The 25193-nt window shown below is 39.5% G+C and overlaps 1 protein-coding gene across 1 annotated transcript in view; it reads left to right on the plus strand.

Annotated features, from left to right (window-relative positions):
* Positions 1–25193, plus strand: part of Mipol1 (mirror-image polydactyly 1) — a 301756-nt gene that overhangs the window by 111568 nt on the left and 164995 nt on the right. Inside the window, exons 6-7 of the mRNA XM_021178974.3 lie at positions 2588–2621; positions 2881–3051. Of these exons, the coding sequence (XP_021034633.1) occupies positions 2588–2621; positions 2881–3051 (205 nt within the window). The remainder of the gene's footprint in view (positions 1–2587; positions 2622–2880; positions 3052–25193) is intronic.

Genomic DNA, 25193 nt, shown 5'->3' on the forward strand with positions numbered 1-25193 from the left:
CCTGCCTCTGCCTCCCGAGTGCTGGGATTAAAGGCGTGCGACACCACGCCCAGCTCTGGTCTTACTTCTTAATACCATGTGTCAGAAACAGACAATGATGATATTATATTATAACCTGTATGTGTTCATAAAGTGCCATGACAACCCAGGCAGCCCGTTCAGCCTGTTGTATATACATGTTTCAGCACTACAAAGGCATGATTTAGGAGATATATGAGCTAATCCAAAAATATTTGGTGTCTGCCTCCTAAGAGAGGAAAAATTTACTAATTCCTGTTCTACTTAATTTTAATTGAGATAATATTATGTCATTAACATTTGATGTCTGTAAGAAACACATCCCCAATATTTCATAAGCAAAATAGGAACAGCAGTCTCTTTTCTTTCTAATTTAAGTTTATTTATGTTTCCATGAAAATATACAAATGTATAAATTTTAAGCTTTTCTCAGATTAATTTTAAATAGTAATACAACAACGATAATAAAATGTGATTGAGAACAAAAAGCAAAGTGGTTGGTTATGCGTGCTTCCACTTAGCATGTCAGATGCACACAAACCTCCCTACAGCCGTTCAAGTTTATTTAATAGCAAATTAAAACTCATTACATGCTATTTTAGGACTGATCCCACAAATTCTTTAAGGTCTGAAAGATAAGTCCTCATACCTAATGATCATTTAGCCTTTGATAAGAAATCAATTTTAACTTAAAATTGTTCATTACTAGCTGTAGACTTTAATAATAGACTAAATTCAATTATCTTAAATGTTTCAAAAATGTGATGACTTATTGATTTAAAGCATTTGAATTCTTCATTTTTCTCTCTTTAATTTAACGACTTTTTAATACTACAGTACTCCTCAAACCACTGTAAGCTTTATGTAGAAATCTCACCTACCTTGTCTTCTGCTAAGTATCTCAGATATACAAATCAGATAACATAACTATATTATATTTTCACCTGGCTTTATATAATTCTTTGAAACTAAGATTCAAGCTTATAACATAGTTATCAAAATATTTTAAATATTACCAGAAGTCAGCCAATGTAAATTTTATCCTCAATCCAATGACACTTTAATTTTATGTTTAATAATTATGAAATTTTGAAATATTCCTACTGAATTTTTTGGAAATTACAGTGATCAGCTCATAGTCTCATTCCTGTGCAAAAGCTTCACACTGTGCTGTTGTGCAGTACATGGCGCCATGTAAAGTTTTCCTAGGTAACCAGGATGTGACGGCAAATGCTACCAGTGCTCAAGCACTTTCTCTGTGACCATAAGGACCAAAATTGTATTATAGATTTCTGCTGTGCTTTTAAAATGAGTACAAAACATTAGGTTACTTTTGATTTTTGTTTCAAGCAAGCTCTTACTAAGCAGTATGTTTGAAATGTAATTTATTTTGGAGAAACTCTACAAAAGACAAGAATATTTGTTCTTCTGGCGATGTGATTGAAGCAGCTACTAGACGTTTGTGAGCCGCTCTTTGTGTCTAATTAGGGTCACTAGATCTTAGTAGTGATTCATAGTATGCCCGTGTGTACAGACTTAGCTTTTCCTGCTATGTGTTTTTCTGTTAAATCTCTGTTTAAAAACAACCACTTTTTCTGGTTGTAGTGATTTTTTTTTTTTATCCAGTTGTGACATTTGGAACAACTTTGCAGCATACTTACTAGTTGTCTTTATTATGTTTCCTGTCTTCCTTTTTGTGATAACTATTAAATCTCACAAGAGTCAACATGAGTGGGCCTCAGAAGACAGGAAATTGAACTGTAACTTTTTAGTATATATTAAAATAACATCGATTACTTTTAAATCTCTGCCATTTAGTAATACCTATCACAGTTTGTCTTTTAATTTACTTGAATTAATCATTGCATAAATTCTGTTTTCTGATATATCATTCAGAATGTTGTTACTGTTAGTACATTTATTTAATTCATCCATATTAACAAGCATTTCAGAAAACAATTTGTTTAGAAAATGTGTTTATGAAGAGATGAATTGTCTTTCTCTTTCAATTGAGTGATTCCATAAAATATGAAAATGGAAAAAAATATGGTCCAATTTTGGTCAGCCTGTGTATTTGGTGTGTTTGTATCACAGGCGTAGCAGTGTATTTTCAGATTTAATTTAGTGTAATTATTTGCCATTGTTTGAAGGAACATAAACTTTGTAAGAAAAATGCTTGGTTTGTTTTTACATGTGACAGTGTCCAAGGAAAGAAAGGAAATAGTTTCTGATAAGAATTGAAAGAACAGGAATAAATATCATGATGAGAAAGAGTGCTTCTATCACTGGGGAACTTTCTTCATCTAAACACATATGAACAATTGATCCTTGTAGTCATATATAGCAGTAAACATTAATAACTTAACAGTCTGAAGTCAGAGCAGAAGATAGAGAGCATTATTGAAAGATGGAGTCGGGCAGGTGCCACTTTAATATGTTCAGTGTCATGGTTGGCTCTAAAGACTAGTCGAATGAAATTACTTGAGGTTCTAAAGATTTAAAAAGCGAACTCATTTTGCCGCACTAAAGAAATGCTACTGATCAGGCTTTCTGTGTCCCTTTTTTCTAGGCTAGAAAATATTAACCCTGAAGAAAATGACATGGTAAGCCATTCTCTGAGGAGATTTCTTGATGTCAGTCTTATATCTTAGAGGCTTAAGTTCAATTGAGTGGGTTTCAAGAACTAAGATGTGGGAAAAAGAAGAATTGACACACTAATAATGTACATCTTTGCTGCAATATGAAAATTCAATAACTTCACTCAGTCAATTTACAATTCACATGTGCCTATTAATTAAAACCCTATATTAAATAAAATATATTAAAACCTCATGTCTGACTAACATATAATGGTGTTGGTAGACATTACAGGAATTACTGAACAGAATAAACAATGCAGACACTGGGATAGCTATTCAGAAGAATGGAGCTGTGATTGTGGATACAATCTACAAGACCAAGGAGTGTAGGAAGAGAATAACCGCAGAAGAAATGAATGCAGTCCTAGAGGAGCGGGATGCGGCTTTGTCTCAGGTAACTGCTTCTACCAGAGAAGTGCACAGGGCCTTCTCTGTTTTAAAACCCCGAAACAGTGAATTTTGCACAAATATTCTCTACTTCCCTTTTACAATATTTAATCATATAAAGATGTGCATTTCCTTGTGACAGTTCATGCACACACACATACACACACACATAAATTATACTTTGTTACTATCTGATCTCTAATTCACATTACTTTACAGTATATAGTCAATTAGTATAGTCAAATAGTAATATTTCAATATATTAAAATATTTCCATTTTGAACCACTTTTATGAATATGCACCCTCTTTAAAAATATGTTAGTGAATATTTTCTTGGTAAAACAAAATATCTTATAAAATGTTAAATTGCCATAAAATACACATGCATTCTTTAGTCACTTTATATTACATTTCTTCCTTACATTGCACTTTTGCATGTGATAAGACAGTTTTTTTTTATTGTTGATATTTGTTTGTTTTTTAGGTTTTATTCCTATTGCCTGACTTGTTACATTTTAATTCAAAATGAGCATATTCTTTTAAGAACATAGTTCCAGTTTCCTGTTCTAGCTCAACTCTCTCCTTCCCTCTGAGGATTCTCAGTCTATCACAGTCCTCTTAAGGAGTTTCAAGTTTCCCTAAGAGCTGCACCACAGGGCCTGTACCCTGGTTCCTCCTTAATGCATTTTGTCTTGCTCCTTTTGTCCTTCCCAAACGCAACTTTGAAATTATGTACAAGAAAATACTCCTTACCATACGCTGTGACTGTGCTCACTACATAGGTGGTACTGCATCCCCTTCTCTGTGACCATTTTAGGATCTGTCTCACCATTTTTCTCTTCTGTCTACTCCTGCCACTTTACCAGCCTCCTATTTCCTTTATCTGATGTGTGCCATATCACTCTGTTTGCTCAGTAGCCAGTGGCCATATCCTGCTCTTAGTATTGTTCTCCATTTCAAGCATATTCATTGATGGCCTCCAGCCTTCTAGGTCAGTTTTGTCAGGTTTTTTTTTTTTTTTTTTTTTGAACTCTGATTCCATGGTGTTTTCACCTTCTTTAGTACCTGTTCCAATGGATCTTGCTGAGTCATTTTTTAAATCTCAAATCGTTTGTGTCCATTTGTCACCTCAGCTATCATGGCTACCTTTGTGCAGAATAATCGTCACCAATTTTTGTATAACTCACCTCTCTCTTCTTTGTAACATGTTTTGGTATTTAACACTTTCCTACTTCTGTATAATGTATTTTGGTTACTGTCTCCATTGTCTATTCTGAATCTTTTTTTAATCCCTGACTACACTGCCCACTACCATTACTTTCCCAGATTCATGATTCTGTGTGTGTGTGTGTGTGTGTGTGTGTGTGTGTGTGTGAGAGAGAGAGAGAGAGAGAGAGAGAGAGAGAGAGAGAGAGAGAGAGAGATTTTAACCAGGGTTTTCTGTTAAAAATGGATTGGAACTATGCATTGGAGTGTGGTGTTGGAGTCACAATATTCTCTTTCTCTTATTCTTAATCATTATTATCATCAATGAGGGGGAGGGCTACATGCATCTTTTTCCCCCCATGTGTGATTGCTGAAGAGCCCATGATCTTGTTCAGACCAGTGCAGTCATCCACAGCTGCTGTGAGCCTCTGCTTGGAATAGCTATGTCTTACTAAGAAGTATTTCACAGCTGCTCTCCTTCGTTTCTTACTCTTTGTTCCTTTTTCCCATTAATTAATTTATGTATTTACTTTACATCCTGATCACAGGACCCCCCTCTCCTCCCAGTTCCCCCTCAGAAAGCCCCTTCATTTCTCTGATAAGGGTGATGCCCCTTGGGTACCAACCCACCCTGGCACACCACGTCACTGCAGACCAGGCATATCCTCTTCCACCGAGGTCAGACAAGTTAAGGGAACAGGATCCATAGGTAGGCAGGATTCAGGAACAGCCCTCAGCCTAGTTGTTGGGGAACTGGCATGAACATTAAGCTGCACATCTGCCTCAAATGTGCAGGGACTTGGGGGTAGGTCCAGGCCATTTGTGCTGTTTTGGTTGATGGTTCAGTCTCTGGCAGCCCCACAATGTCTATGTTATTTGCTTTGTTGGTCTTCTATGGAGTCCCTATTTCCTCTGGGTCCTTCAGTTCTTTGCCTAGCTCTTCCACAAGAATCCCAAAGCTCCATCTAATGTTTGGCTGTGGGTATCTGTATCTGTTTTGGTCAGCTGCTGGGTGGAGCCTCCTAGATGACAGATATGCTAGTCTCTTGTCTTCAAACATAACAGAGTATCATTATTAATGTCAGGAATTGGTTCTTGCTCATGAGATGGGTCTCAAATTGGGCCTGTTATTGGTTGGTTGTTCCTTTGGTCTCTGCTACATCTCTGTCCCTGAACTTCTTGTAGGCGGGACAAACTTTGGGTGGAAGGTTTTGTAGGTGGGTTGGTGTCCTTATCCCTGCACTAGGGGTCCTGCCTGGCTACAGAAGGGGGCCACTTCAGTTGCCATATTCCCAGCTTCTAGGAATCTCAGCAAGAGCCACCCTCATAAACCCCCTGGAGCCTTCCCATTCTAGGTCGCTGGCATATTCTTGAGATACTTCACCTCCCTACGTACGTACCCTATTTGGCCCACCCACTGCCAATATCAGTTCACTCTCCAGGTCCTCTCTTTCTGGCTCTCCCTACATTTGATAATCCCCCTATTCCCTCCACATCTTCTGTCCCTCTTAGTCCCTCCATCCATCCAACTCTGATGACTATTTTATTTCCCCTTCTGAGTGAGATTCAAGCATACCCCCTTTGGCCCTCCATGTTATTTAGCTTCTATGCGTCTATGGATTATTGTGTGGTTATCCAGTACTTGATAGCTAATTTCTACTTGCAAGTGAGTACATACCATGCATGCCCTTTGCCGTCTGGATTAACCTCACTCAGGATGTTTTCTAGTTCCATCCATTTGCCTGAAAACTTCATGATATCCTTATTTTTAAGCCAAATAGTATTCTGTTGTGTAAATAAACCACATTTTCTTTCTCCATTCTTTGGTTGAGGGATATCTGTGTTGTTTCCAGCTTCTGGCTATTACAAATAAGGCTGCTATGAACATAGTGGAACACGTGCACTTGAGGTATGGTGGGGTGTCTTTTGGAGAGATGCTCAAGAGTGATATAGCTAGGTCTTTGTAGCACTGTTCCCAGTTTTCTGAGAAACCACCAAATTGATTTCCACAGTGGCTGTATAAGTTTGCACTCCTACCAGCAATGTCGGAGTGTTCCTCCCCAGCGTGTTCTTGCTCTTGAGTTTTTAATCTTAGCCATTCTGATGGGCATAAGGTAGAATCGCAGAATCATTTGGATTTATATTTCCCTGACGACTAAGGGTGTTGACATAGTTTTAAGTGTTTCTTAGCCATTAGAGGATCCTCTGTTGAAAATTCTCTGTTGAGTTCTGCACCCCATCTTTAAATTGGGTTAGTTGGTTTGTTGGTGTCTAAGTTCTTTATATATTTTGGATATTAGTCCTCTGTAAGATGTGCAGATGGTCTTTTCCCATTCTGTAGGGTATGGTTTTGTCCTATTGACTGTGTCCTTTGCCTTATAAAAACTTCAATTTTATGAGGTTCAGTTTATTAATTGTTGATCTAGTGCTCGACCTATTGATGTTCTGTTCAGGATGTTGTCTCCTGTACCAATGTATTGAAAGCTGTTCCCCGCTTTGTCTTCTATTAGATTTATTGTTCTATTAGATTTATTGTTTCTGGTTTTACGTTGAGGTCTTTGATCTAACTGGACTTGAGTTTTATGCAGGGTGATAAATATGGATCTATTTGCAGTCTGGACCAATCTCATCTGATTGTGGAAGCTAAGCTGGATTGGGTCTGGTTAGTGTTTGGGTGGAAGACCCTTAGGTTATTTATACACCCTTGTTCTACAGTGTTCCCGATTCTCATGGAGATGCCATAAGTGACTAGTTTAGGGCTAAGCACTCATCACCTACCGCTTATTTCTCAGCAGTTTGTGCTTTTAGCCATGTTTCTGGAGAAACAGCTCAGTATTAACATGTTTTCCTTTTTTTCTTTTTTTTTTGTCTTATTTGACAGGTTCAATGAAAACATACTTAATCTCCATTTCACATCTTTGTATGGCAAGGGGAATTCATACAAACTTGTAAACTGAACTGAATTTTCATGAGCATTGTGAGCAAATAGCCTCTTATTGGTTTGCAATACTCTTACTTTCTAGTAACACTTTAACCTATGGAGGACATTTGAATTCCTTGTCTTTTCATGTACCTCTACATCATCCAAGAAGAGGACTTTGCATATCCTTAGCAATTTCAGCATCTCTCTGCCTCATTGCACTTGACCTATGTCCTCTATCTTTTTCCTTTACATCAGTGGTTTTCAGTCTGTGGATTGTGACTCCTTTGGGGGATAAATAAGCCTTTCACAAGGGCCATGTAACACCATCAGAAAACACAGGTATTTATGTAATGATTCATATCAGTAGCAAAATTATAGTTATGAGTAGCAATGAAAATAATTTTATAGTTTGGAGTCTCCACAACTTGAGGAAATGCATTAAAGGGTTGCAGCATTAAGAAGGAAGGGTTGCAGCATTAGGAAGGAAGGGTTACAGCATTAGGTAGGGTTGCAGCACTAGGTAGAGCTGCAGCATCAGGAAGGGTTGCAGCATTAGGAAGGGTTGCAGCATTAGGTAGGGTTGCAGCATTAGGAAGGAAGGGTTGCAGCATTAGGAAAGGTTGAAGCATTAGGAAGGAAGGGTTGCAGCATTAGGAAGGAAGGGTTGCAGCATTAGGAAGGAAGGGTTGCAGCATTAGGAAGGAAGGGTTGCAGCATTAGGAAGGAAGGGTTGCAGCATTAGGTAGGGTTGCAGCATTAGGAAGGAAGGGTTGCAGCATTAGGTAGGGTTGCAGCATTAGGAAGGAAGGGTTGCAGCATTAGGAAGGAAGGGTTGCAGCATTAGGAAGGAAGGGTTGCAGCATTAGGAAGGAAGGGTTGCAGCATTAGGAAGGAAGGGTTGCAGCATTAGGAAGGAAGGGTTGCAGCATTAGGAAGGAAGGGTTGCAGCATTAGGAAGGAAGGGTTGCAGCATTAGGAAGGAAGGGTTGCAGCATTAGGAAGGAAGGGTTGCAGAATTAGGTAGGGTTGCAGCATTAGGAAGGAAGGGTTGCAGCATTAGGAAGGAAGGGTTGCAGCATTAGGAAGGAAGGGTTGCAGCATTAGGAAGGAAGGGTTGCAGCATTAGGAAGGAAGGGTTGCACAATTAGGTAGGGTTGCAGCATTAGGAAGGAAGGGTTGCAGCATTAAGAAGGAAGGGTTGCAGCATTAGGAAGGAAGGGTTGCAGCATTAGGAAGGAAGGGTTGCAGAATTAGGTAGGGTTGCAGCATTAGGAAGGAAGGGTTGCAGCATTAGGAAGGAAGGGTTGCAGCATTAGGAAGGAAGGGTTTGCAGCATTAGGAAGGAAGGGTTGAAGCATTAGAAAGGAAGGGTTGCAGCATTAGGAAGGAAGGGTTGCACAATTAGGTAGGGTTGCAGCATTAGGAAGGAAGGGTTGCAGCATTAGGAAGGAAGGGTTGCAGAATTAGGAAGGAAGGGTTGCAGAATTAGGAAGGGTTGCAGCATTAGGTAGGGTTGCAGCATTAGGAAGGAAGGGTTGCAGCATTAGGAAGGAAGGGTTGCAGCATTAGGAAGGAAGGGTTGCAGCATTAGGAAGGAAGGGTTGCAGCATTAGGAAGGAAGGGTTGCACAATTAGGTAGGGTTGCAGCATTAGGAAGGAAGGGTTGCAGCATTAGGAAGGAAGGGTTGCAGCAAGCTTCTATAAGGCAAAAGACACCATCAATAAGACAAAAAGGCCACCAACAGATTGGGAAAGGATCTTTACCTATCCTAAATCAGATAGGGGACTAATATCCAATATATATATAAAGAACTCAAGAAGGTGGACTCCAGAAAATCAAATAACCCCATTAAAAAAACGGGGCTCAGAGCTAAACAAAGAATTCTCACCTGAGGAATACCGAATGTCTGAGAAACACCTGAGAAAATGTCCAGCATCCTTAATCATCAGAGAAATGCAAATCAAAACAACCCTGAGATTCCATCTCACACCAGTCAGAATGGCTAAAATCAAAAATTCAGGTGACAGCAGATGCTGGTGAGGATGTGGAGAAAGAGGAACACTCCTCCACTGTTGGTGGGATTGCAAGCTTGTACAACCACTCTGGAAATCAGTCTGGCAGTTCCTCAGAAAATTGGACATAGTACTACCTGAGGATCCCGCAATACCTCTCCTGGGCATATATCCTGAAGATGTCCCAACCGGTAAGAAGGACACATGCTCCACTATGTTCATAGCAGCCTTATTTATAATAGCCAGAAGCTGGAAAGAACCCAGATGCCCCTCAACAGAGGAATGAATACAGAAAATGTGGTACATTTACACAATGGAGTACTACTCAGCTATTAAAAGGAATGAATTTATGAAATTCCTAGGCAAATGGTTGAACCTGGAGGGCATCATCCTGAGTGAGGTAACACAATTACAAAAGAACTCAAATGATATGTACTCACTGATAAGTGGATAGTAGCCCAGAAACTTAGTATACCCGAGATATAAGATACAATTTGCAAAACACATGAAACTGAAGAAGAATGAAGACCAAAGTGTGGACACTTTGCCCCTTCTTAGAATTGGGAACAAAACACCCATGGAGGGAGTTACAGAGACAAAGTTTGGAGCTGAGACAAAAGGATGGACCATCTAGAGACTGCCATATCCAGGGATCCATCCCATAATTAGCCTCCAAACGATGACACCATTGCATACACTAGCAAACATTTGCTGAAAGGACCCTGATATAGCTGTCTCTTGTGAGACTATGCCGGGGCCTAGCAAACACATAAGTGGATGCTCACAGTCAGCTATTGGATGGATCACACAGCCCCCAATGGAGGAGCTAGAGAAAGTACCCAAGGAGCTAAAGGGAACTGCAACCCTATAGGTGAAACAACAATATGAACTAACCAGTACCCCGGAGCTCTTGACTCTAGCTGCATATGTATCAAAAGATGGCCTAGTTGGCCATCACTGGAAAGAGAGGCCCATTGGACACGCAAACTTTATATGCCCCAGTACAGGGGAACGTCAGGGCCAAAAAGTGGGAGTGGGTGGGTAGGGGAGTGTGGGGGGGGGTGGTATGGGGACTTTTGGGATAGCATTGGAAATGTAAATGAGGAAAATACGTAATAAAAAATATTAAAAAAAAGAGGAAGGGTTGCAGCATTAGGAAGGGTTGCAGCATTAGGTAGGGTTGCAGCATTAGGAAGGAAGGTTGCATCGTCTGCTTTACATCTTTTACTGTATGCCTTCGTTTAAAGACCACCTTTCTACTTCACTTTTAGTTTGTGTTACCACTTAACTACATGTTTTCTAATTCATAAAGTGGTTCTATTAATTCAGCTTTTCTTTGTCTCAGATGCTATGCTCTTTGTTGTGGCTAGAGGTATGTCTTGGTCTAGTTGAATTTTACTCTTGTACTTTGGGGAGGTCACTTGAACTGAGAGCTAAGTGCTCATAAGGACTCTCTATTTCTCATACAACCCATATTCTTGTGTCTGTCTCCTCATTCCAAGACTTCAAAACACTATTCTTGCAATAATATCCTGTCAGTCCTGCACCACCTCAGAAGTTCTCTACCTACCACGGTTCCATTCCTCAGCTACCCTCCATACCTAAGATCTGGGGCCTTTCTCTCAGGTTAGAAAGACAGTAGACAACTTCTTACTGCTTAGCTTTCCCTGAACTTGCCTGTAGTGCAGGCTGGCCGTGAAGGTGACAGATTCTTATGCCTCCAGTGGAAGGAGAGGCATATGCCAGCATACTCCCTGACTAGAATCTTTAGATCTACAAGTAAATCTGACCAATCTAGATGTCATTAAAATAATCTTATAAATCAGATACTGCTTTTGAAAATTTTGTTCACTACCAAGTGTATTTAATTTTAAATCATTCTACTGCTTAGGAGATACCTGAATATATTTCTAATTACTTGGAAAATAGAGTATAGACGTTAGAAATTTTATCAATTATCTTCCTAAGTTTATGAAAAAAAAGTGCATGTTGCATGATTAAATATTGGCTGCTACCCATTCCCTCATGAAAAAAACCCTCCACAAAAAGGTAACACTTTCATTGATTGATATCTACAATCCAGTGAAAATGCAGATTAATATCATAAAAATTGCTTCTACTTTCAGTTATAAAACTTTGATTTTTTTTTACAAGAATTTCTAAGGAATTACCTATTCATCTCAGTTCTTTCCTATGTTTTCTTCCATCTGTATCTACCATCTCTTTCTCATGAGAAAACAAACAGGCACCCAAGAGATTATCATATCATATTATATGTAATATATATATATATATATATATATATATATATATGTGTGTGTGTGTGTGTATATGTGTATGTGTATATATATGTATATATATATATTAGTAAAAAAAACCACATTGAAATAGGACAAACCAAACAGAAACAGCAAATAGAGTGTAAGCCACTAGAAACAGATACAGATGCAGAGACCCATTCATTCACACTCAGGAATCCCCAAAAAAAACCAAAACTGGAAGTCATAATACATAAGCAAAGGATCTGTGGGGTAAAAAATAAAAATAAATTTCAAAGATAAAATTTAAGGAGAAAAAAATAAGAAAAATAAAAATGATATGGCGTTGTTAGATAAGGAATCTCCAAATATGCTTTTCAGCTTATTTTCTGTGGTCTACGTTTGAGAGCAGTTTGATTTCCCAATGAGACTCCCCTGGATAAAACTAAATTTTCATTCAGATGTGGTTTGTCAATTGGAGATAGCTTCTGGAGTGGGAATGATGAGCTTTGTCCACTTCTTTCGGCTCTAGGACCCCATCTCGTGCATATTCATGCATGCTGCCTCCGTCTCTGTGAGTTCACGTGTGTCAGTCCTCTTGTGTTTAGAAGGCCTTGTCCCCATGGTGTTCTCCATTCCCTGAAGCTTCTTACACTTTCCTCACTTTCTCTTTCAAAGGTAGGCCTGAGGCCTGAGGGGATGGATTTGATAGAGCTATGCCATTTAGCACTGGGTATTCCAAGGTCTCTTACTCTCTGCATATTGTCTAGCTGTGGATCGTTTTTTTTTTTTTTTTGTAAATTTTATTTTATTTTTAATTTATTTTTTACACCCCATATTCCATTCCCCGCACCCCCATCTACCCTTCCTCTGCTCCACATCCCACACCTCCTCCCCACCCTGCCCCATCTCCACATGGATGCCCCCAGCCCCCACCCCACCTGACCTCTAAATTCCTGGGGCCTCCTGTCTCTTGAGGGTTAGGTGCATCATCTCTGAATGAACACAGACCCAGGAGTCCTCTACTGTATGTGTGTTGGGGGCCTCATATCAGCTGGTGTATGCTGTCTGTTTGGTGATCCAGTGTTTGAAAGATCTTGGGGGGTCCAGATTAATTGAGACTGCTGGTCCTCCTATAGGATCGCCCTTTTCCTCAGCTTCTTTCAACCTTTCCTCATTCAGATCTTCATCTGACTCTTTCAGCTGCTTGTTGGATCTTTCAGAGGGCAGTCATGATAGGTCCCATAGCCTCAGTAATAGTGTCAGACCTTGGGACCTCCCGTTGAGCTGGATCCCACTTTGGGCCTGCCACTGGACCTTCTTTTCCACAGGCTCCTCTCCATTTCCATCCCTGTAATTTTTTCAGACAGGAACAATTATGGGTCAGAGATATGGCTGTAGGTTGGTAACTCCATCCCTCACTTGATGTCCTGTCTTCCTGCTAGAGATGGGCTCTATTAAGTTCCCTCTTCCCACTGTAGGTTGTTTCATCTAAGGTTCCTCACTTTGAGTCTTGAGCGTCTCTTACCTCCTAGGTCTCTGGTGCATTCTTTCTGATGGCCTTCAGGACTTCAGTCCTTTTCCCTCACCCAATATCAGATCAGCCCCAGCTCGCTCCCACTTATCCACTTTCCCTCCCAGGTCCCTCACTCTCTCCCCATTTATGATTGCTTTCTTCCCTTTCCCACATGGGACTGCAGTGTCCTCACTTGGGCACTTCAGCTTGTTGAGCTTTTTGAGTTCTGTGGACTGTATCTTGTGTATTCGATATGTTTTGGCTTGGTTTTGTTTGTTTGTTTTGTTTTTGTTTTGTTTTGTGTTTTTGTTTTTGGGGTTTTTTTTTTTGGCTAATATCCATTTATTAGTGAGTACATACCACGCATGTCCTTTAGGGTCCGAGTTACCTCACTCAGGATGATATTTTCTAGTTCCATCCATTTGCCTGCAAAACTCAAGATGTTTTCGTTCTTAATAGCTGAGTTCATTGTGTAAATGAACCACATTTTCTGTATTCATTCTTCTGTCATGGGACATCTAGGTTTTTTCCAGCTTCTGGCTATCACAAATAAGGCTGCTATGAACATAGTGGAACATGTGCCCCTGTGGCATGATGGGTATATTCCCAAGAATGGTATAGCTGGATCTTCAAGTAGATCTATTTCTAATTTTCTGAGGAACCTCCAGATTTACTTCCAGGGGTTGTGTCAGTTTGCAATCCCACCAGCAATTGAGGAGTGTTCCTCTTTCTCCACATCCTCTCCAACAGTGTTGCAGATTGAGGTTTGTTTGTTCGGGTTTTTTTTTTTTTTTTTTTGTTTGTTTGTTTGTTTTGGTTTTTTGGTTTTTTTCGAGACAGGGTTTCTCTGTGTAGCCCTGGCTGTCCTGGAACTCACTTTGTAGACCAGGCTGGCCTTGAACTCAGAGATCCGCCTGCCTCTGCCTCCCAAGTGCTGGGATTAAAGGCGTGAGCCACCACACCCGGTGCAAATTGAGTTTTTGATCAATGGAATAAAAGTGAAGACCCAGAAGTTAAACCTCACACTTATGGTCACTTGATCTTTGACAAAGACACCAAAAATATACAATGGAAAAAAGAAAGCATCTTCAATAAATGCTGCTGTTCTAACTGGCTGTCTGCATGTAGAAGAGTGAAAATAGACCCATATTTGTCACCTTGTACAAAGCTCAAGTCCAAGTGGATCAAGGACCTCAACATAAAATCAGATACACTAAACCTAACAGAAAAGAAAGTGAGAAAGAGACTTGAACTCATAGGCACAGGGGAAAATTCTCTAAACAGAACTCCAGTGGCTCATGCTCTAAGATCAACAATTGATAAATGGGACCTCATGAAACTGAAAAGCCTCTGTAAGCAAAGGACATAGTAAGACAAATGAGCAACCTTATAGATTGGGAAAAAAATCTTCACTAACTCCACATCTGATAGAGGGCTAATATCCAAAATATATGAAGAACACAAAAAGTTAATCACCAAAAAAAAACAACCCAATCAAAAAAGGGAATACAGAACTAAACTGAGAATTCACAACTGGGGAATCTCGAATGGCTGAGAAGCACCTAAAGAAATGTTCAAAGTCCTTAACCATCAGAGAAATGCAAATCAAAACAACCCGAGTTTCTACCTTGCACCAATCAGAATGGCTAAGATCAAAACCTCAGGTGACAACACATGTTGGAGAGGATGTGGAGAAAGAGGAACCTCCACCTAGCTGTGGGTTTTTATTTTCATTCCCATCTACTGTGGGAGGAAGCTTCTCCTGTGATTGTAACCTCCATTAGACGTGATTATAAAACAGTAATATTTGTTTTCTCCCTTGGTCCCTGGTTCATCTAATCTCAGATTTATACTCATGCCATGGTATGGGTTCAATCTCATAGAGTGGGCTTTAAGTGAAATCAGATATTGGTTGGTTGCTCCCAAAAGTGTATGGCAGAATTGCACTAGCATATCCTGAAGGCAGGACTGGAAGCTTATTTTTCAAATCCTACTTTAATACGTGTTCTTAAGTGCTTTAACCTCCCTTCTAGCCCACCACCTGCCAGAGGTAGTGGAGAGGAAAGGTTAACAGGATAAAGGAGGGTGTGGATTTGCTGACAAATAGTTCTTTGGAGTGAATCCAGTCTGTGTTGTCAGGATATCAGCAGTTCAGTTCACACAAATCAGCAGCAGTAGCTCAATCCACTTACAAACACCGTTTGCAAATCAGAAACCTCAAGGTTCTGTGGAGGCCTGAGTCCTCAGAAGCACCAAGAAGCCACAAGAACACCAGCAGAAGTTCTTTAATGTGTTTTTCTCTACAAAGTCATAAGGAATGATGACCAACTAAGAGTGGCAAGGTGAACCAATACCACACAGCATTGTCCGCTGTCTGTTGGTTTATATTTATACCTTTTCCAAACATCACATGTTCTCTCAAGTGTCTGCTCTAGCAAAACATCACATGCCCATTTTCCAGGTTACATCCAGAAAAACACCACCTGTCTGTTCTCACCAAAACCCCATGCATCTGCTTCAGTAAAAACATCCTCTCATAAGACAGTTTCCAGAAAAATATCACATGACCTGACTGAGTCTCCAAAGAAACCAGAAATTTCCACCTCACGCTTCACAGGACACCATTATAAATCAGAGGATTTGTATCTGGGTTGAGGTTTATGTTTCTCCTTTGCTATCTTTTGGTTCCCAAAGCCCTCACCTAGGGCTAGGGATGAGTATTTTAAGTAGGCAAGTAGGCAATAGCTTGATTTCTCCATGTTCGAAGACTTGTATAGGTGTCTTTATCAATAGGGACTTTTTGTCAATTTGTGCACAGGAGCTATAGCTTTGACAATAGCCTGGATTGTTTGGGGGATCCCCATGGCTACGCTGTTGGCCAGTAAATCAATTAGATGTGACTCATTTCTAGTTTTGGAAACTTCATTTGGTGCCAAGAGACTTCCAGTTGGGGAATTATTTCTGTTTCCCCCAATTATTTGGCAATTTCATTTCGGTCACCTTCATATATATATATATATATATATTTCAGTAGGTTTCTCCTGCATTAGGTTTCCATACTACCCCTGAAATGACCTTAACTTTAGCTGTTTATTTCTGCATTCCCTCCCTCATTCTCCTCTTCTCTCACCTTCCCTTACTTCTTTCACCTAACCCTTTGTTACAGCCCCCTTTCCCTACTACATCTATAACTAAAAGTTCTATTTTCCCTTCCTAGAGAAATGTACCCCTCTCTGTTCTCTTATTCTGTATAGAATCTTTTTGAGTCTTTGGATTGTAGGTTGCTTATCATTGGCTTAATAGCTAATCTTCACAAATACATGAATATATACCATGTTTGTCTTTCTAGATGTGGGTTGCCTCACTCGGTATTTCCTAGTTCCATCCATTACCTATGTGTTTTGTTTTATTATTTTTATTGTTTTTCTCTTTTTTAAATTTATTTATTCACTTTACACCTGACTGCTGTTCTTTCCCACAATCTTTCCCCCTATGCCCCTACCTTTGGAGCCTTCCCTAGGTAGCCCCAACTCTGGCACATTAAGTCTTTCCAAGGCCCCACAGAGGTCACACAAGGCATCCCAAATAGAAGAATCCATTCCGCAGACAAGAAATAGCTTCAGGAATAGCCCCTGCTCCAGTTGTTCAGGACATACATGAAGACCAAGCTGCACATCTGATTGTGTGTGTGTGTGTGTGTGTGTGTGTGTGTGTGTGTGTGTGTGTGTGTGTGTGTGTGTGTTTTGGGGCGGTGGCAGGGTTGCTGGAGGAAGGGAGTGGTTACATTCAGCCTGTATATGCTATTTGGTTGGTGGTTCAATCTCTGAGAGCCCCCAAGGGTCCAGGTTAGTTAGCTCTATTGGTCTTCCTGTGAAGTTCCTATCCCTTCCAGGCCCTCAGTCATTTCTTCACCTCTTCTGAAAGATCCCCAAGCTCCATTCAATGTTTGGCTGTGGGTCACTAGATCAGTCTGAGTCAGCTGCTGGGTGGACTCTCCCCATCCCTCCTCCATCCCCTCTCCTACCCAGTTTCTTCTCTCCATCTGCCTTCTACATCTATTTTATTACTCCTTCTTTGTGACATTCAAGTATCCTAGCTTGGGCCTTCCTTCTTGTTTAGCTTATTTGGGTCTGTGGAGTGTAGTGTTGGTATCATATATTTTATGACTAATATCTCTTATAAGTGAGTACATATCATGCATGTCCTTTGGGTCTGAATTACCTCATTCAGGATGATATTCTCAAGATGCATTCATTTGCCTGCAAAGTTCATGATGTCTTTTTTTTTTTTTTTTTAAATTGGTGAATAGTATTTCATTGCATAGATGTACCACAGTTTCATTATCCATTCTTCATTTGAGGGACATATGGGTTGTTTCCAGTTTCTGGCTATTACAAACAAAGCTTCTAAGAACATAATTTAACAAGTGTCTTTGTGGTATAGTGGGGCTTCTTTTGGGTATATACCCAAGATTGGTATAGCTGGGTCTTGAGGTAGAACTACTCCCAATTTTCTGAGAAACCACCAGATTTCCAACATGGTTGTATATGTTTGCACTCCCACCAGCAATGGAGGAGTGTTTCCCTTATTCCAAATCCTCACCAGCATGTGCTGCCACTTGAGTTTTGGATCTTTGCCATTCTCATGATTTAAGATGGAATCCCAGAGTTGTTTTGATTTGCAGTTCCCTGATGACTAAGGACCTTGAGCATTTCTTTAAGTGCCTCCCTTATTTTTGCTGGTAAGGAATTACTTATTTCCTGTGGTTTTTTTGGAAGTCATTATCCTCCTTGACTTGGAGTTTTCCTTCAATTTTCTGTAGGGTTGGATTTGTGGACAGATATTGTTTAAAAGTGGATTTGTCTCTAAATAATTGTTTTCTCCATCTATGGTGATTAAGAGTTTTGCTAGGTATAGTAGTCTAGGTTGTTATCTTTTGTTTCTTACAGGTTGCAAAACATCTGTCCAGGCTCTTCTAGCTTTTAGAGTCTTTGTTGAGAAGGCAGTTGTAATTCTGATAGTTTGCCTTTGTGTGTTACTGGTTACTTAAAAAAATAAACAAACAAACAAAAACAAAAATCTCTTTTTTGTTGTTGTTCAACTGTAATTTATTGTCATTCATTGAATACAAACAAGTCATTCTGTTTCTTTTTTTATATTCTTTATTAGATATTTTCTTCATTTACATTTCAAATGCTATCCCCTTTCCTAGTTTCCTCTTTGAAAATCCCCTATCCTCTCCCCTCTCCCCCTGTTCCCCAACTCACCCACTCCTGCTTCCTGGCCCTGGCATTCCCCTGTACTGGGGCATAGAATCTTCACAAGACCAAGGGCCTCTCCTCCCATTGATGGCCAACTAGACCATCTTCTGCTACATATGCAGCTAGACCATCCTCTGTTACATATACACGAGTCCCACCATGTGTTTTCTTTGATTGATGGTTTAGTCCAGGGAGCTCTGGGAGTACTGGTTAGTTCATATAGGGCTACAGATCCCTTCAGCTCCTTTGGTACTTTCTCTAGTTCCTTCATTGGGAACACTGTGCTCCATCCAATAGATGACTGTGAGCATCCACTTCTTTATTTGCCAGGCACTGGTATAGCCTCACAGGAGACAGCTCTTTTTCAAAAGATGTGTTTGTTTATGTAAGTACACTGTACTTACACTATATGTAAGTACACTGTCATTGACTTAAGACATACCAGAAGAGGATGCCAGATTCCATTACAGATATTTGTGAGCCACAACATGGTTGCTGGGAATTGAACTCATGACCTCTGGAAGAGCAGTCAGTGCTCTTAAACACTGAGTCATCTCTCCAACCCTACCTGTTACTTTTAATAATCTTTGTTTATTCTGTAGATTTTACATTTTGATTATTATGTGGAAGGAGGATTTTCTCTCTTGTTCAGTCTCATTCGTGTTCTATAAGCTTCTTGTATGTTTATAGGCATCTCTTTCTTTAGGTTGGGAAAGTTTTCTTTTATGATTTTGTTAAGAATATTTTCTGGTCCTTGGAGCTGGGACTTTCACCTTCTTCTCTTCCTATCATTCATAAATTAAGTTTTTTCATGGTATCCCAGATTTCTTGGATGCTTGGTGTCAGGAATTTTTTAGATGTAACATTTTCTTTAATTTTTTTAATTGGGTATTTATTTCATTTACATTTCCAATGCTATCCCAAAAGTCCCACACACACTCCTCCACCCACTCCCCCACCCCACCCCCACTCCCACTTCTTGGCCCTGGCGTAATATTTTCTTTAATTAATGTATCATTTTCTTCTATTGTATTTTCTATGCCGGAGATTCTCTTTTATTCTGTTGGTGATGCTTGCATCTGTTGTTCCTGTTCTCTTCCCTAGGTTTTCCATCTCCAGGATTCACTCAGTTTGTGTGTTCTTTGCTGCTCTGTTTCCATTTTCAGGTCTTGAACAGTTCTATTAATTTCCTTCACCTGTTTCTTTTTGTATTTATCTTTATTTAAAGGATATATTTTTTTCCTCTTTAAAGGCCTCTACCTGTTTGCCAGTATTTTTCTGTGTTTCTTTAAGGGATTTATTCATTTCCTTTTTAAAGGCCTCTATCTTTATAAGATTGGATTTAAGATCATTTTCTTGTGTTTTGGTTGTGTTAGGCTATCCAGTGCTTGCTATAGTAGGGTAGCTGTGCTCTGAAGGTATCATGTTGCCCTGGCTTTTGTTGATTGTGTTCTTTCATGGGTCTTTAACCCTCTGGATGACTTTAATCCCTGGATGTTCCTATTGTAGTAGGTATTGGGAGGGGGCCTAACCTCAATGATCCTGGTGTGGCAAGCCTCTGATGGGTGTCCTTGGTCTGCATAGTTCTGAATCACAGGTCTGATGAGAGTAGGTAAAGAGGTGGAAGAAGAGTAGGGGTCCAGCAGGGATAACAAGCTGCTCAGGGCAGTTTGAAGTGCCTGAGAGGATTTAGTGGTCAGGGAATATGGGTGCCAGGATGGAATCCAACCTGTATGGTTCTGGATCAGCAGGTCTGATGTAGGTAGATGGAAAGGTGACAGGCTAGTGGAAGGTCTGCTGGGGTTAGCAAGCACTTCAGGGCAGCTGAGGGTCAATTTTATTTTACTTTTTTACATGTTAGTACTATTCCAGTTTATTAATGTGCTACTTTTTCATTAGTCATCTGTTGAGAGTCATCTAGGTCGTTTCCAGTTTTTGGCTGTTATGAATAGAGCTGCTATGCACATGGTTAAGCAAGTGTCTCTATCATAGGATAGAGTGTCTTTGGGGTATATATCCAAGGGTGGTATAGCTGGATCTTATGGTAGATTGATACCCATCTTCTGAGGAACAGCTGAACTGATTTTCATAGTGGCTCTACAAGTTTTCATGATGATTGGTAATGGTTGAGTATTTCCCTTTCTCTTCGTCCTTACTAGTGTGGGCTGTCAGTTTTTAAAATTAATCTTAGCAATCTGAGGGGTGTAAGATAAAATTTTGAAATAGTTAAACAACACTTACTGACTCTATGGAGAAAAATAAGAGATCTCATAATTTGGTTGGTAGGGTGGTTGAGAGTTTGGAGATGGTATTTGGGAGAAGTTGGAAGTTAATATAATCAAAATACATTACATGAAATTCTCAAAGAATTATTGAACATATTATTAATAAAAGAAGAAACTACGTGGATACTTTAATTCAAATCCACATCATTCAGATTTCACCAGTTTTTAATTAACATCTTATTGCTACAGGATCAATCCTGGTACCAGGTCGCAGTCATTGTTTCTACCCTGTCCCCTCAACTCTGTGATGATTTCCTGATCTTCCCTTTCTTTGAGAAGTTTTGCATGATGTTTGTAAAATATCTTTAAATTATTCGTACTTTTGTCATAATTAAGTTAGATTTTGAGTTTTGTATAAATACCAAATTGATATCTCTTTACTTTTAAAGCTATTTAAATAATTATGTAATTTTAGCCACATTGCTTCTACATAATTCCATGAAAACTGTAGTCTCATTCTTAATATACTGACCATTTTCTTACTCAATGATAATTTCATAATTTGATAAGTTATATTTCAAATCAGTGTTAGCATTTATTTATACTGTACTTTTATTTATAACAAATTCTTTCCAGCCGAGTATAGAAAACCTTTAATTCTTTGGAAGGATAATTGGTGTTTATAATTAACAATTTATTTGATCCACAAGGCATCGTAAATCCCACCTCTTCTTCCTTCTTCATCACTTGGTTGGCTCGTGCTCATATGTTACATACATTGCTGAAATCCCTGGACAGAGAAGACACAGCAGAACTGCATTGCTCCAGATGCTTCTGTTGGATCCTTCACTTTATCATTCCATAGCCTTCAGTCCTTTTTCTGTTGTCATAACAAAATGTGTGAGGCTGGGTACTTAATCAAAAAGAGGACTACTTAATGGATAGCTTTGTAGACTGCAAATTCTAGGTTGGATGGCCTCATCTTTTGAGTAATTGAAGTACTTTGTGGGAAAGCAACACATGGTTAGACAAAAAGTTTGAGAGATTCGTGTGCCAGCTTTGCCCTTTCTGAAACAGCTGCCTCTAATAGAATCTGATAAATGTCCCACAGTTACACAAAGATATGTATGTTAATCTTTTCCAATGACAGTTCACTAAATGACTTGAAAACCTTTCATTTGGCTCCATCTCTTATAAGTTCTACCCTTCCCGACACTGCCACACACTGTAGCCCAAAGTTCCTTTAGAAGACACATTTGGCCCATAACCAAACCTCATTAATAAAGCATTAAGTTTGTGACACTATTGCAGATGCTGTCTCCTGAGACGCTCTGCCAGATCCCAACCAATGGAGATTCGAATGCTGGCAGCCAACCATCGGAATGAGCACAGTAACCCTAATGGAGGAATTAGGGGAAGGACTGAAGAAGCTGGAGGGGCCTTATATGGCATCAGTGGGAGGGGCCCTTGGTCCTTTGATGGCTTGATGCCCCAGTATATAGGAATGCTAGGGCTGTGAGGCAGGAGTGGGTATGTCGGTGGGGGAACACCCTCCCATAAGAAGGGTAAGTAGGGATGGGATAGGGGTTTGCAGAGGGGAAACTGGGAAAGGGGATAACATTTGAATTATACATAAATAAAATATCCATTTAATTAATTGTGTGTGTGTGTGTGTGTGTGTGTGTAAGGATTTTCACAGATTCAAATATTTAAGAACTTTGTAGAACCCTGGAGATAAAGTAAACTTAAGATAAACCAAACTACTAAATTAAGAAGTTTATCAATGATAATTTTCAGTTTATCCCATATCCCCCTAGCCATTGGTGCTCGCATAACTTTCATGATTTCACAGATAAATTGTTTCAAATATATTCAAATATCCATATTATTGATTTTTTTAGTTGTTTGCTATGGTGCTAAGAGATACAGCTGGGTCCATGTTAGATATAAATAAGCAACAACAGAATCATAATATCTGGTGGAGATTTTTAGCATTAGTATTAGCTAATTCAATATTTATATTAGTAGCAGGAACTGATGTGGAAACATTAGGTTAGATTTAGGTTAGTTTTTACATACCTAAATCTAAAGGCAGTCTTGGCATAAGGAAGCTTGGGCTTTGCTGTCGTTTGAATATAGTTATTTCTCTACCAGGTCTCTTGATGAAACAGTGTGGTGATGTTGGTAAGGGACTTTGTGGGTATTGTCATATTATAGATAAGGTTTCATAGAAAAATTAGTGACATAAATGAGAATGGCCAAAGTCAGTCTCTCCAGCACTAGGGTAGGTAATAGAAGATCAGATTCACCCAAGTTTGGCTTCTTCAATACTGCCTCTTTTTTCTCTTTCACAAATGCTTGCTAGTCTTCTGCCTTCCCACCATGTTTAGACTCAACAAGAGATCCTTAGCCAAGGCTAAAAAAATACTGCTTCCTAGTCTTATACTCCAGACTCTATAACTGTGAATAAGGGGAATTTTTTTCTCATTACCAGTTTTGTGTGTTTTGTTACTGGTATAGGAAAAGGACTTAAATGGGCTTCACTTAGTAGTTGTAGTTTGTGGAATATGTTTTGTAGGTTTTCATTAATTGGGTTACAGCTGGAACCTTAGTTGCTAGCTGAGAGCCTAGACCTTGAGACATGTGTGTAGGAATGGGGGTTGATATATGGAAGTTAGCCAAGTGACCCAGAGAGTATTTAAATAGTGTGTTAGAGAGTAGACTAAAGTGTGCTCAAAACAGTAAGGCCACCGCATTGTCACAGAGACTTACAGTACAGAGGGGATGAAGAAAGCAAGGGGTAAATTTTCTGTATACATGAGTGTTTAATACCCAGCTCACACGTGGTGGATATAATAGGAATGACTCTTGGATTAATTCTTCTTTTCCACAGATAGAGACTTTGTCTATGCTGTCAGGTTTGAGCCGAAGCTTCTCAGAAATAGTTTCAGAGAAGCAAAGAGGCTATGATTGACAGCCGAGGATTGAAGCACAAAGGGACAATCCAGGCACTGCAAGGCTTCTCTCTTTCTAGGCAGAACATCTTAGCAATGTTTAAACATTCCCTGGATTTCCTTTACTTTAGTATCTTGTACTTTGGTATCTTGGTAGTATATTAAAGCTTGATGAGCATCAAATATCTCTATCCTCTCAATACTATTCAAAGAATCTTAACTTACAATACTTTCTAGGAGTAGGTAATTTCAAATATCTAAATTCAGGATGAACTCTTTCAATTTGTTTGTTTTAAAAATTGCTTAGTTTTGAGACATTTGGTTTTTTGCCCTTCATTGAAAATAGATGTTTCTCACATGTGTTCCTGATTCCAGTCTGCCCTCCCTTTCCTACCACCTCTCATCTATCTGATCCACTCCCTCTCTTTCTCTCATTATAAAACAAATAGCAAAATCAAATATAATAAAATAAAAGCAAAAACTATAATATCAGAATTGGACAAAACAAACATAATAAAGTTAAGATCCCAAGAGAAGACACAAGATTCAGAGACCTATACATTCACATACTCAGGAGTCCCATAAATAAATACTCTAAACTGGTAGCCATTATATGTGTGTTTGTGTGTGTGTGTGTATGTGTGTGCAAAAGACCCCTGTAGACCTCTGAATGCTGCCTCCATCTCTGTAAGTTCATATGAGCTTTGATCATGTTGACTTAGAGGTCCTTGTTCCCTTGGTGTCCTCCATGACCTCTGATGCTTACAGCCTTTCCTCCTCTTCTGTGAAGTTTCCTGAGTTTTGAGGGGAAAGATTTGATGGAGACTTCCCATTTAGGGCAGAGTGTTCCAAGGTTTCTCATGCTCTGCATAATATCTGGCTGTGGCTCTCTGTATTTGTTCCCATCTGCTGCAGGAGGACACTTCTCTGATGTTGGTGGAGCAGGAAGTAGAATATCATTAGTAGTGGTTATTTTATTGCTACCTGGTTTTTTTCCCCTAAAACTAATAGTCTTCCCCTATGTTTCTGGGCTATCTAGTCTCCAAAATATTTTTAAATAACTTATATAACTGAATTTATATTGGATATAACACTTTTTGTTATTTTGCCTAGGCTAAAAGAAATAATCCAAGTCATAGCTCTTTTGTGTCCAGAGCAGACAAATACAAAAGGCAGAGAGAAACCAAAGGGTTATCACTGGAGTAACCAAAGAAATTCAGCTAAGCAGCTCCCTAGCCAGGTTTCTGTCTCCCAGTAAGCCCGTGCTCATACAACACACCATGCTTCAGCTCCCGAACATCCAGTACAGATGTGAACACAGAACTGAGGAAGACATTTAATCATTGTGGAAAGCGCGCTGACCTGTTGTTTTGTAAAACTATTTGGCTTTATGCACAGTTACCCCTGTCACTGAACATAATTCTCTGGTTAGTCTTCCTTCTGTTCTTCATTTCAAGACCAGTTTGAATATTTCTTCCATAACATTTCTTTTATGAGTGATGCTGTCCTTTCGTCTTGTACTTCACTTTGTACCCTGTTACAGCACTTGCCCTACTGTACTATGATTAGTTAATTTTATGGCTATCGGGGCTGGTGAGATGGCTCAGTGGGTAAGAGCACCCGACTGCTCTTCTGAAGGTCCAGAGTTCAGATCCCAGCAACCACATGGTGGCTCACAACCATCCTTAACAAGATCTGGCACCCTCTTCTGGAGTGTCTGAAGATAGCTACAGTGTACTTACATATAATAAATAAATAAATCTTAAAAAAATTTTTTATGGCTATCATATTT

The sequence above is a fragment of the Mus caroli genome, unplaced genomic scaffold, assembly GCF_978045245.1.
Source record: "Mus caroli unplaced genomic scaffold, Mus_caroli_1 scaffold_14, whole genome shotgun sequence".
Classification (NCBI taxonomy): domain Eukaryota; kingdom Metazoa; phylum Chordata; class Mammalia; order Rodentia; family Muridae; genus Mus; species Mus caroli.